Source organism: Haematobia irritans, chromosome 1, assembly GCF_050003625.1.
Source record: "Haematobia irritans isolate KBUSLIRL chromosome 1, ASM5000362v1, whole genome shotgun sequence".
Taxonomy (NCBI): domain Eukaryota; kingdom Metazoa; phylum Arthropoda; class Insecta; order Diptera; family Muscidae; genus Haematobia; species Haematobia irritans.
In genome coordinates, this window is record NC_134397.1 from 67,498,653 (window position 1) to 67,513,484 (window position 14,832).

Sequence of the window (14,832 nt, forward strand, 5' to 3'; positions counted from 1 at the left end):
CAGGAATCGAACTCACGACCTTGTGTATGCAAGGCGGGCATGCTAACCATTGCACCACGGTGGCTTTTAGGTTCAATTTCAGGTTCAACCGACACCGAAATGTGTTTCAGCGGTGGTTCATCCAGTATCGGTCATTCACCACTTTGTTTTGGATTGAACTGTCTAAATAAGCCTGAAATAACGGACTGCTACTGTAGCTAAGCCAACCAAAGAGGACATGTAAACCAACTTATAAATCCTTTTCAATTTCTTCTACACTGAAAAAAGGCATGCCCTGTTCCAAAGATTTTGTCTTTATTTTAACAAGTTTGGAATTCATTCCGAGCCAAAGGAGCGGAGAATACAAGTAAGGATACTTTTAAGACAAAATTATCTTTTAAATTTGGGTTTTGTGTACATGCTTCTAGGAAGCAAATTTTATTTTTTTGTTTTTTTCAGCTTTTTTTCTTCATAAGGCTTCAAAGTCCCTTAAAAACGATTTAAGGATAACTTTATTTTCCAAATTCAGACCCGACTTCCAGAAGAATTTATGCTATGTTTCAAGTAAAAAAACGTCTTTAAAATAAAGTGTTGAAAAAATGTCCTATATTTGAACGATTTTTTTCTTTGTAGTCAAGATGCAAAAAGACAACAAATTTAAAGACAATTTCATTAATTTTAAAGAATTTTCTGAATTATTAAAGTCAAGTTGACCTTACCCCAAAAAACTTTTCTTTTATTGTTATGATACACATTTTTAAGTCAAATCACTTAATTATAAGGACAATACGACTTCATTGAAAAGTTTATCGACTTTTGGACAAGGAAATAAACTTTATATTACAGAAATGCGTCTTCTATGCTAAGCAAAATTTGCATTCGTATTTTAAGGACATGAAATCTTTGACCTCAAATACGAAAATATATTTTTCAGTGCATGAACCAACTTATAAACCCTTTTCAATTTCTTCTATGTTAAGTTCAATTTAATGTGAATTGTATTAGAAATAATTTATGACAGTTTTTACTTCATTACAAGTCAAATAATTGCTTGTTTAAATACTTCCTTTAGAAATTATCTACCTAAAATTTTCCATCCCATTAACTTTTCAAAAGTTGCACATCTATAGTGGAACCTTCTATTTCATGTAATTGCATTGGAATATTTCGCAAATTCTACTTAAAACCATTAGTGTTGGGATAATTTGTTTTGCAAGTTATTTGTGCCTTCATGTAGAAATTTACCAATTAAAATAATATTACTTTTTTATTTTAAGAGCATTTGATGAAATTGTTTCAGCAATTACTGGATACAATATAATAAATGGGTGTCCATGAGCCTTACATAGATTATGAAGTAAATGAAATTAATTATATGGATAATTAATGAGAATTTAGAAAGAAGTTCAAAGTTTGATGCTTACAAACCAAGCAAAAAAAGCGTCGCCAAAAAAGTAATGAAAATGTTCTTTTTGGATCCGGAAGTGGTGCAAAATTGACGCAGAAGCGATGAATTTAACATGGGCTTGTCATAGGACGGAAGTCCTCCATTTCAACTGCCGGTGCACCGAATTTGCATCACTTCTTTAGGTGTGATCCGAATTCAATGTTTTGGATGTAAATTAAAAAATTCTGTGATATTTTGTCAAATAAATAATTTTTATAATTTTTTATAATTTTTAATGGATTCTAACGCTTGTCGGAAGTGTTTGACCTCAAATATTTTCAAAAATTCACAATTTTTTTAGATTGGATTCAGCATTTTTTTTGACAAAATTTAAATGATTTGTACCATTTTATGAATTCTTACTCTAATTGAAACAAACAAGTTAAAATTACCCATTAAAAGTATGAAAAAACCAAGATATAAAAAATTTAATTAAAAGGACTTCCTGGGTAGTTAAAATAAAGAACATTATTGGGAGTGCATCTTCTGGAAGTGCTTTTAAAGTTGTGCCTTTGGAAGAACTTCCAAATTTTTTTGCTGGGAAGTAAAACAAGATAACACGATGTTTCTATAGTTCCTACTTAAAATATAAACCGTTTTCACAAAAATCAATTTTTTAAGCGAAACTAAAATCATATGAAAAAAAAATAAAACCATTTTTCAATGATTATACCCTTCATCACTACTGTGGTAAAGGGTATAATAAGTTTGTGCATTTGTGTGTAACGCCAAGAAGGAAAAGTTTGTGACCCATCGTTTAGTGTACCGATCGTCTTAGAATTAAATTCTGAGTCGATTTAGCGATGTCCGTCTGTCTGTCTGTCCGTCCGTCTGTCTGTATATGTAATTTTGTGTGCAAAGTACAGCTCGCAGTTTATGTCCGATCATCCTCAAATTTGGCACAGAGTTTTACATTGGCGCAAAGACGATTGCTATTGATTTTGAAAAAAAACCGGTTCATATTTAGATATAGCTGCCATATATATTTATCAACGATCTGGTCATAATTGACGTATTTATCAATGTATTTTCTCAAAATTTCGGGCAGCCAAATATTTTGGGGTTTTCGTAAGATATGCAAAATATCAGCCAAATCGGTTCAGATTTAGATATAGCTCCCATATATATCTTTCGTCCGATTTCGACTAATATGGCCTCAAAAGCCAGAGTTTTGCCCTGATTGGCCAAATAATATATCACAACCCACAATTATACATATCTTGGCGAGATTTAACCAATATCCTCATAAAATCGACACTGCTGAGTAGCAAAATTTGTAAATATTACGCAAATTGTCCAATATCTCGAATATATATGTATCGCCGGATAAATCATAAATGCTCTTTTGTACAATTGCATCAAAATTGCTCTAGCTTTATACATCGCATATTTATACCCTGCGCCACACTGTGGAACAGGGTATTATAAGTTAGTGCATATGTTTGTAACACCCAGAAGGAGAAAAGATAGACACATGGTGTCTTTGGCAATAATGCTCAGGGTGGGTCCCTAAGTCGATATAACCATGTCCTTCTGTCCGTCTGTCCGGCCGTCCGTCTGTCTGTGAACACATTTTTGTGATCAAAGTCTAGGTCGCAATTTAAGTCCAATCGCCTTCAAATTTGGCACATGTTCGTAATTTGGGTCAGAATAGAACCCTATTGATTTTGGAAGAAATCGGTTCAGATTTAGATATAGCTCCCATATATATCTTTCGCCCGATATGCACTAATATGGACCCAGCAGCCGTTTTATACCGATTTGCTTGAAATTTTGTACAAACATAACACTTGGTCGTGTAGTCAAGTGTGCAAAATTTGATTCAAATCGGTTAAGATTTAGATATAGATCCCATATATATCTTTCGCCCGATATGGACTTATATGGCCCCAGAAGCCAGATTTTTGGCCGAATTGGGTTGAAATTTTGCACAGTGAATAGATTTAGCATTATTGCTATGCGTGCCAAATTTGGTTCAAATCGATTCAGATTTAGATAGAGCTGCCATATATATCTTTCGACCGATATGCACTTATATGGACCCAGAAGCCAGAGTTTTATCCCGATTAGCTTGAAATTTTGCACAAGGAGTATAATTGGTAGTATAGTCATGTGTGCCAAATTTGATTGAAATCGGTTCAGATTTAGATATAGGTCCCATATATATCTTTCGCCCGATATGGACTTATATGGCCCCAGAAGCCAGAGTTTTGGCCCAATTTGGTTGAAATTTTGCACTAGGAGTATAATTGGTAATATAGTCATGTGTGCCAAATTTGATTGAAATCGGTTCAGATTTAGATATAGCTCCCATATATATGTTTTTCTGATTTCGACAAAAATGGTCAAAATACCAACATTTTCCTTGTAAAATCGCCACTGCTTAGTCGAAAAGTTGTAAAAATGACTCTAATTTTCCTAAACTTCTAATACATGTATATCGAGCGATAAATCATAAATAAACTTTTGCGAAGTTTCCTTAAAATTGCTTCAGATTTAAATGTTTCCCATATTTATACCCTGCGCCACACTGTGGAACAGGGTATTATAAGTTAGTGCATATGTTTGTAACACCCAGAAGGAGACGAGATAGACACATGGTGTCTTTGGCAATAATGCTCAGGGTGGGTCCCTGAGTCGATATAACCATGTCCGTCTGTCCGTCCGTCCGTCCGTCTGTCTGTGAACACATTTTTGTGATCAAAGTCTAGGTCGCAATTTAAGTCCAATCGCCTTCAAATTTGGCACATGTTCCTAATTTGGGTCAGAATAGAACCCTATTGAGTTTGGAAGAAATCGGTTCAGATTTAGATATAGCTCCCATATATATCTTTCGCCCGATATGCACCAACATGGACCCAGCAGCCAGAGTTTTATACCGATTTGCTTGAAATTTTGTTCAAACATAACACTTAGTCGTATAGTCAAGTGTGCAAAATTTTATTGAAATCGGTTCAGATTTAGATATATCTCCCATATATAGCTTTCGCCCGATATGGACTTATATGGCCCCAGAAGCCAGATTTTTGGCCGAATTTGGTTGAAATTTTGCATAAGGAGTACAATTGGTAGTATAGTCATGTGTGCCAAATTTGATTGAAATCGGTCCAGATTTAGATATAGCTTCCATATATATATTTTTCGCCCGATATGGACTTATATGGCCCCAGAAGCCAGAGTTTTGGCCCAATTTGGTTGAAATTTTGCACTAGGAGTACAATTAGTAATATAGTCATGTGTGCCAAATTTGATTGAAATCGGTTCAGATTTAGATATAGCTCCCATATATATGTTTTTCTGATTTCGACAAAAATGGTCAAAATACCAACATTTTCCTTGTTAAATCGCCACTGCTTAGTCGAAAAGTTATAAAAATGACTCTAATTTTCCTAAACTTCTAATACACATATATATCGAGCGATAAATCATAAATAAACTTTTGCGAAGTTTCCTTAAAGTTGCTTCAGATTTAAATTTTCCATATTTTGTTACTAACATTGTGTTCCTCCCTATAGATTTTGTAAAAGTCTATCAAATTCTGTCCAAATCGAGTGATATTTAAATGTATGTATTTTGGACAAACCTTTATATATAGCACCCAACACATTTGACAGATGTGATATGGTATCGAAAATTTAGATCTACAAAGTGGTGCAGGGTATAATATAGTCGGCCCCGCCCGACTTTAGACTTTCCTTACTTGTTTTTTACTAAAATTGCGTTCCACCCTAGTGCATTAGCCGACTTAAATTTTGAGTCTATAGATTTTGTAGAAGTCTATCAATTTCTGTTCAGAACGAGTGCTATTTAAATGTATGTATTTGGGACAAACCTTTATATATAGCACCCAACACATTTGACAGATGTGATATGGTATCGAAAATTTAGATCTACAAAGTGGTGCAGGGTATAATATAGTCGGCCCCGACAGACTTTAGACTTTCCTTACTTGTTTTTTATACCCTCCACCATAGGATGGGGGTATATTAACTTTGTCATTCCGTTTGTAACACATCGAAATATTGCTCTAAGACCCCATAAAGTATATATATTCTGGGTCGTGGTGAAATTCTGGGTCGATCTGAGCATGTCCGTCCGTCCGTCTGTTGAAATCACTCTAACTTCCGAACGAAACAAGCTATCGACTTGAAACTTGGCACAAGTAGTTGCTATTGATGCAGGTCGGATGGTATTGCAAATGAGCCAAATCGGTCCGCTTTTACGTATAGCCCCCATATAAACGGACCCCCAAATTTGGCTTGCGAATCCTCTAAGAGAAGCAAATTTCATCCGATCCCGCTGAAATTTGGTACATGGTGTCAGCATATGATCTCTAACAACCATGCAAAAATTGGTCTACAACGGTCCATAATTATATATAGCCCCCATATAAACCGATCCCCAGATTTGGCTTGCGGAGCCCCTAAGAGAAGCAAATTTCATCCGATCCGGCTGAAATTTGGTACATGGTGTAAGTATATGGTCTCTAACAACTATAAAAAAATTTATCCACATCGGTTCATAATTATATATAGCCCCCATATAAACCGATCCCCAGATTTGGCTTGCGGAGCCCCTAAGAGAAGCAAATTTCATCCGATCCGGCTGAAAGTTGGTACATGGTGTTAGTATATGGTATCTAATGACCATGCAAAAAGTGGTTCACGTCGGTCCATAATTATATATAGCCCCCATATAAACCGATCACCAGATGTAACCTCCGGATCCCCTTGGAAGACCAAAATTCATCTGATTCATTTGAAATTTGGTACGTGGTGTTAATATGTGGCCTCAAACACCCATGCAAAAATTGGTCCATAATTATATCTAGCCCCCCCCCCCCCCTATATACCGATCCCGAGATTTGGTTTTGGAGCCTCTTGGAGGAGCAAATTTCATCCGAGTCAGTTGAATTTTGGTACATTGTGCTAGTATATGGCCGTTAACCCATGCCTAACTAGGTCCATATCGGTCTATAGTTATATATAGCCCTCAGATAAATCGACCCCCAAAAATTGGTCAATATCAAGTTCATAATTGTATGTAGCCCACATATAATCGACCCCATGTTTCAATTCTGGCTCTCTACGTACCGTGCAAAAGTCCATATCGATTCGTAATTATTTGCAGGCTTAACTATACATACCTTTTTTGTCTAATATATACCACGTATGGACTAACGAACAATTTAGAAAACGATGTTAAGAAGTTCTAAGATACCACCACCTAATTAATTCGATTGTGGATGGCAGTCGTTTGTAGAAGTTTCTATGCAATCCATGGTGGAGGGTACATAAGATTCGGCCTGCACTGGAAAAAAAGCATACTCGGTTCCAAAGATTTTGTCTTTACTTTAAAAAAATTGGTATTGATTCCGAGCCAAAGAAGCGGAGAATACAAGTAAGGATACTTTTAAGACACAATTCTCTTTTAAATTTAGGTTTTGTGTACTTGTTTCTAGAAAGAAAAATTTAATTTTTCGCTTTCTCAGCTTTTTTTCTTCATATGCTATCAAAGTCCTTTAAAAACGAGTTAACGGCAACTTTATTTTCCAAATTAGGACTCGACTACCAGTAGAAATTATGCTATGTTTGAAGTAAAAAACTTCTTTAAAATAAAGTTTTGAAAAACATGTCCTATATTTGAACGATTTTTTGCTTTGTAGTAAAGATGCAAAAAGACAACAAATTTAAAGACAATTTCATAAAATTTAAAGAATTTTTCTGAATTATTAAAGTCAAGTTGACCTTAGCCTATAAATTTTTTCTTTCATGTTAAGATACCCATTTTTAAGCCAAATCACTTAATTATAAGGACAATACGACTTCATTGAAAAGTTTATCGACTTTTGGACAAGGAAAATAACTTTAGTTTAGAGAAATGCGTCTTCTATGCTAAGCAAAATTTGTATTCGTATTTTAAAGACATGAAATCTTTGACCTCACGACAATATTTTTTTCAGTGTGGCCGAACTTACGGCCATATATACTTTTTTTTTAAATGTGTGGAAACCATGGAGTAATTAATCAGTACATCAGTTTTTGTGCCAGACTTCCCCTTACTCTACTCTTTAAAGGAGTTCAAATCTTTTCGAATTTGTTTTCAGATCGAAGGATATTGTTGGCTAAGTTAACGAAAATATGCTTTGGAAGGCGCAGCGAAGCGGGCCGGGTTACACTAATATGATATATAAATCATATTTCAATTTGTTTTTAACAAACTCTGTAGTATAATTAGATGGACAGACGGACATCTTTCACAGCAATGCCAATTATCTTTCAATGCATCTTTTGCCATAGTATGCATAAAATATTCTTTATAAATAACATTAAAAACTAAAGCATATTTATTGTTACATGAAAGTGACTTTATCGTTGCATTTATGACATGACAAAGGCCATATTTAACGACGCATTTCATGCGCCAGCTGATTTCCTTATCAAAAGAGAATCTCATTATTCAAACAAATGAGGAAAAGTCACATTTGCACGCAGCTTTTATGGTTAATAATTTGTCAACGGTAGCCATGGATTTAGCGTAGATACCACCTAAGTTAGTCAGTGAGGCATGCCGTAACTTTGTATTACAACTTTAAGTGTGGATTTTGTTTTCAACCCCCTTCCCACCATGAAAGTTACAAAGGATGGATGAGTCATTAAATTTCTTTGTTTTTTCTTTCAGGTTCATGGAAACTTGGATGGATTTTGTGTGACATTTGGATATCCTTGGACGTTCTTTTGTGTACAGCATCCATATTGAGTTTGTGCGCCATCAGTGTAGATCGGTAAGTTATGAAATTATTTTCAATTGTTATTCGAGGTACATATTTAAGGTATTAAGGACTAAGACCAATAGTTTAAGAAACTTAGATAAAAGTGTGCCTAATCACCTAAGATGATTTTTTTTTCACTTTGAGAATTTCTGCCACAATTCTGGCCATTGATGAAGTTTTGAATGGTCAAGGGACCTTAGGTCCTAAGTTAATTGCACTTTGTATGTGCTTAAGTTTAAATATTTCATCAACGACGAGCATGAGAAAAACATTTATTACACAGGATCCCGTCACTCGCCTTGCGGAGACTCTTGGAGCAGCGAATTTCATTCGAATCGGCAGAAATTTGCTACGTAGTGTTACTCTAAAAAACTTGCGATTTCTGGAAGCCAAGAGTCAAATCGGGAGATCAGTCTATATAGGTTAGGTTAGGTTAGGTGGCAGCCCGATATATCAGGCTCACTTAGACTCTTCAGTCCATTGTGATACCACATTGGTGAACTTCTATCTTATCACTGAGTGCTGCCCGATTCCATGTTAAGCTCAATGACAAGGGACCTCCTTTTTATAGCCGAGTACGAACGGCGTTCCACATTGCAGTGAAACCACTTAGAGAAGCTTTGAAACCCTCAGAAAAATTTCACCAGCATTACTGAGGTGGGATAATCCACCACTGAAAAACTATAGTCTATATGGAGGCTATCCCAAAACAGGGAGCAATACACAGCATATTCGGCACCTCTATTTATGAATCTGACATAATTTCAGATTTTGGATTTCGTGCAGATGGGATAAAAATTGCGGTGTCTAGAAGCGTATGAAATCAAATCGGTAGATCGGTCTATGCTATGTCATAACATGCACCGATAGGCATCATATTTTGCACGCTTTTTATGGGTATATAAGATCTCAAATTCAACGTTATAAAAATTTTTCTATAGAAATCAAATTTTGAAAAATTTTCTATAGAAATAAAATTTTGACAAAATTTTCTATAGAAATAACAATTTGGAAAAATGTTTTGAGAAAATTTTCCAAAGAAATAAATTTTTGATAAAATTTGCCATGGAAATAAAATTTTAACACAATTTTATACAGAAATAAAAATTTGACGTAGTTTTTTATAGAAGCAAAATCTTGAGAAATTATTATATAGAATTTTGAAAGATTTTTGAAATAAAATGTTAACAAATTTTTCTATAAAATAAATATGAATTTCACAATTATTTTATGAAAATAAATTTTTTGAGAAAATGTTCTATAAAAATAAAATTTTGGGAAATTTTTCTACAGAAATAAAATTTTGACAAAAGTTTATACAGAAATAAAATGTTGACAAAATTTCCTATAAAAATTAAATTTTTACAAAATATTCTATAGAAATAACAATTTGAAAGCATTTTATACAGAAATAAATTTTTGACAAAATTTTCCATAAAAATAACATTTTATTTCTGTGCAAAATGTATTTCTACAAAAACCTTTGTCAAATTTTTATTTTTATAGAAAATATTGTCATAATTTAATTTCTGTATAAAAATTTTATCACAGTTTTGTTTCCATAGAAAATTTTGTCAAATTTTATTTCTATAAAACTATTTATCAAAATTTTTATAAACAATTGTGTCAAAACTTTATTTCTATCGAAACATTTTGTCAAATTTTTATTTCTGTATAAAATGTTGTCAAAATTTCATTTTCGAAAATTAAAGTTATTAGAAAATTTTGTCAAAATTTTATTTCTATAAAATTATTTTTCAAAATTTTATTTTTATCAATAATTGTGTCAAAACTTTATGTATATTGAACAATATTGTCAAATTTTTATTTCTGTATAAAATGTTGTGAAAATTTTATTTTTATAAACATTTTATCAAAATTTTCTTTATTCTTTTTGTTTTATTATTGTTGGTTTTTTTCTTTAATCATTGTTGTTGTTGTTTTTTTATTTCAGCTTAAAACCATGCATTGACTAAACTACAAGTGCAGCTTAACCAAATAAATTTGACAAACATTATTTTCCTCTGTTGCTTAAACTACACATGTAGTTTAGTCAATGCATGGCTTTAAGCTGCAATCAAAAAAACAACAAAATTGTCGTTAGAAAAAAATTTGAGAAATTCTTTAGAAATAAAATTTTGCAAACATATTTTATAAAAATAAAATTTTGACAATATTTTATACAAAAATAAAATTTTGACAAAATTATCTATAGAAATAATTAATTGACAAAACTTTTAGTAGAAAAAAATTTCAAGAAAATTTTCTGTAGAAATAAAATTTTGAGAAAATGTTTTATGGGAATAAAATTAAAAAAAACAAGTATATACGGCCGTAAGTTCGGCCAGGCCGAAGCTTATGTGCCCTCCATCATGGATTGCGTAGAAACTTCTTCTAAACACTGCCATCCACAATCGAATTACTTAAGTTGCGGTAACGCTTGCCGATGGCAAGGTATCTTAAAACCTCCTAACACCATCTTCTAAATTGTATGTCCATACGTGGTATATATTAAATCAAAAAAGATCGATCCAATACGTATATAATTCAGTTTGACAAAGTAGACATAAAATTTTGACAAAATTTTCTACAGAAAGAAAATATTAAAAAATTTTCTATGGAAATAAAATTTTCACAAAATTTTCTATAGAAATAAAATCTTGGTCGATTATTTTTGGCTCGAGTGGCAACTATGATTATGAACCGAATAAAATTTGAACAAAATTTTCTGTAGCAATAAAATTTTGACAAAATTTTCTTAGAAATAAAATTTTGACAATGTTTAAAATTTTATTATGAACCGAAAAAATAAAATTTTGACAACATTTTCTATAGAAATAAAATTTTGGTAGATTATTTTTGGCTCTAGTGGCAACCATGATTATGAACCGATATGGAAAAATTTTTGTGTGATTGGACCAATTTTGGTATGGTTGTTAGCGACCATATACTAACACCACGTTCCTACTTTGAACCGGATCGGATGAATTTTGCTCCTCTAAGAGGCTCCGGAGGTCAAATCTGGAGAACGTTTTATATGGGGGATATATATAATTATGGACCGATATGGACCATGTTCCAAATTACAACCGGATTGGATGAAATTTTCTTCTCTTGGAGACTTCGCAAGCCAAATCTGGGGATCGGTTTATATGGGGGCTATATATAATTATGGACCGATGTGGACCAATTTTTGCACGGTTGTTAGAGACCATATACCAATATCATGTACCAAATTTCAGGCGGATCGGATAAAATTTGCTTCTCTTTGAGGCTCCGCAACCCAAATCTGGGGATCGGTTTATATGGGGGCTATATATAATTATGAACCGGTGTGAACCAATTTTTGCATGGTTGTTGGAGACCATATACCAACACCATATACCAAATTTTAGCCGGATCGGATGAAATAGGCTTCTGTTAGAGGCTCCACAAGCCAAATCTGGGGATCGGTTTATATGAGGGCTATATATAATTATGGACCGATGTGAACCAATTTTTGCATGGTTGTTAGAGACCATATACCAACACCATATACCAAATTTCAGCCGGATCGGATGAAATATGCTTCTTTTAGAGGCTCCACAAGCCAAATATGAGGGTCCCTTTATATGGGGGCTATACGTAAAAGTGGACCGATATGGCCCATACCATCCGACCTACATCGATAACAACTACTTGTGCCAAGTTTCAAGTCGATAGCTTGTTTCGTTCGGAAGTTAGCGTGATTTCAACAGACGGACAGACGGACTGACATGCTTAGATCGACTCAGAATTTCACCACGACCCAGAATATATATACTTTATGGGGTCTTAGAGCAATATTTCGATGTGTTACAAACGGAATGACAAAGTTAATATACCCCCATCCTATGATGGAGGGTATAAAATTCTATAGGAATAAAAATTTGACAAAATTTTCTATAGAAATAAAAATTTTAGAACATTTTTTATAGAAATAAAAATTTGAGAAATTTTTCTGTAGAAATAAAATGTTGACAAGATTTTCTATAAAAATAAAATTTAGACAAAATTTTCTATAGAAATAAAATTTAGACAAAATTTTGTACAGAAATAAAATTTTGAGGAAATTTTATACAGAAATAAAATTTTGACAAAATTTTATACAGATATTCATGTCTGTTCTGGGTCACATCGCATTGTGCACCACACTATACACTTTATACACACCACACACAAAGTTAGTTGTTCTGAGTCACACGTGTGAACACTTTTTTCGGACTTTTAATCGAAAAATGTGACAGCTGATTTTTTCTGCAAGCCATATTATTTGCAGACAGAAATTATAAACAAAACATATTTTGCCGGTATAAACATAAAAAATTAAAAGTAAGTGCGTAACTCAAAGCCATAAAATGCCTGCCGGATTTTTGTTAGCAGTGAATAATGTAAGGACAAGAGCAATTTATCAAGAAAAAGGAGACAATTGCGTGATGCTTCAAATCTGTTTTGATTTGTTTTTTTCTATCCCTCCTCAATGTTACTCATGAACAAACGATCGCCGTGTCGTTTTCGTTTTTGTTTTTGACGGCGGAGAAGTTTTTATTTTGGTTTTGGTCAAACAGTTTTTAACATCCATACATTAAAGGAAATTTAATTATAGTGGGCATAATTAACTATTCTGTTAAGGTTTTTCTCATTTGTATGCTTAAATATTTACAATAATATTGCAAAAAAATTTTCTATCGTGGCGGCCTCCATGTGCAGAAAGATATTGGCGGCGTGTTTTTTTTTTAATTTGCTCAGTGATTTGTGCACCAAGAACACTTTGCAGAATTGAAGATGCCATATTTTTCATGCAATAAATTTGGTAAAATTCACTTTTCTTAGCCCATTGATTTTGTAAAAGTTATAATTTAATTACCTTATATTTTCAAAAAGACCTTTGATTTGTTTAGGAAAGCGGATAGTATTCACAAAAATCAAAGATAATTTTGCTTAAAACTTTTTTGTGTTAACTTTTAAAAATTGTGGCAACATTATACTTTCGAACACACTGAAAACCAGCTGATTAAAACAACCCCAAAATTTATACACCAATCAAAGGAAATTTCATTTCAAATTTTAGATGGATTTTTAAAATCGTGGTTTCTGACATATATAAGTGACTTTCCCAATAAAATTTGCAAATATTTATAAAAAACATATTAAAGTTTCAGAATCTGTTATTTATTTGTTATAAAAACTTCTAACTTTGCATACGATGGCTGTACACTAAGCCTACACAAAAGAAATGTTCGTGTACATTTTTCAGGTCTATGACGGTGTATAGTGTTGGCCAGAACACCTTTTAAGTGTGACACCATACGTAACTTGTACATGTGTGTACCAGAACAGACACGATTAATCTTTGACAATTTTTTTAATAGGAATAAAATGGTGACAAAATCTTTTATAAAAATAAAATTTTGACAAAATTTGCTGTTGAAGTAAAATTCTTACAACATTAGCTATGGAAAGTTTTCTATGGAAACAAAATTTTGTCCAAATTTTCTATAACTTCAATATCTTTAAAAATGTTAATTTTCCTTAGATCGAAATTCATTTCAAGATTTCCTTTTGCGAAGTATTAGTAACTTTACATTGATGGAAACTAAAATTCCATTGAGGGCCATTGAGGTAGCTAAGGGGGTCCTAGGGTTGTTAGATTCCCCCAGGAAAATTTTCGTTAACATGTTTGGTTAGTCATCATGTCTTTTAAATCGATCATTGCTATCATGTATATAACTTTATATATGCTATATAGTCCATTTTAAAATTTGATCTTCCTTAAGACTAAAGAGAAAAATGTGCAAAATTTCACGATAGGTATATTATCGAAGTGTTACAAATGGAATGACAAACTTATACCCCCATTACCATTCTACGGTGGTGGGTATAAAAAAAATGTTCTGTGAATCTTTGTATAGTGAACCTTATAGTCGACTTTAGCCGTCGGTTTTACTTTTTACTTTTTATTTACTTTTTTTTTCAAAGTGATTTTGAAATCTGGATAATTTTTTGTAAGCCATTTTGAGGTGTTTTGTTTGTAACTTGCGTTTTTTATTAGTCTCTCTTGCAAACCTTAAATAATTAATTTAGTATAATGTACATTTATTTGGTCGTATATTCTCTTCGTCGTCTTTTAATTCCAATTTTGTTTTTTTCGTCCACAGATACTTGGCTGTCACTCGCCCCCTAACGTACTCCCGCAAAAGGCGATCCAAACGTTTGGCCCTTATCATGATACTCATCGTATGGGTTTTGGCTTTGGCCATTACCTGTCCACCCATATTAGGCTGGTAAGTAGGCTGGAGTGGAGTACCATAAGAAGCGACCTATACAAACATTATTCACCTTGGTCTGTTGACATCAGTTCCAGGGAGTATGATGGCAATATCCGTTGTGTCCTATATTTGGGTTTGAAATTTCTGTTGCTTTTTTGCTTAAAAAATTATTATGCTAATATTTGCTGGCATTTCATAAATGAAACTGTATTGGATGTCAGCAGCCAATTGCACAACAGAGCAACCAACACAAAAAAAAAAAAACACTGCTGTGATTTTTCCATTAGTTATTTACATAATGAAGAATATCTAATTAAAATTTGTTTGTATTCCTGTGGGAGATTTTC

At 33.0% G+C, this 14,832-nt stretch overlaps 1 protein-coding gene across 4 annotated transcripts in view; it reads left to right on the plus strand.

Annotated features, from left to right (window-relative positions):
* Window positions 1-14,832, plus strand: part of TyrR (Tyramine receptor) — a 323,171-nt gene that overhangs the window by 281,598 nt on the left and 26,741 nt on the right. For all 4 annotated transcript variants that reach the window (XM_075290670.1, XM_075290671.1, XM_075290669.1 and 1 more), the window contains 2 exons: window positions 8,108-8,210; window positions 14,375-14,500. In XM_075290670.1, coding sequence (XP_075146785.1) covers window positions 8,108-8,210; window positions 14,375-14,500 — 229 coding nt within the window. The remainder of the gene's footprint in view (window positions 1-8,107; window positions 8,211-14,374; window positions 14,501-14,832) is intronic.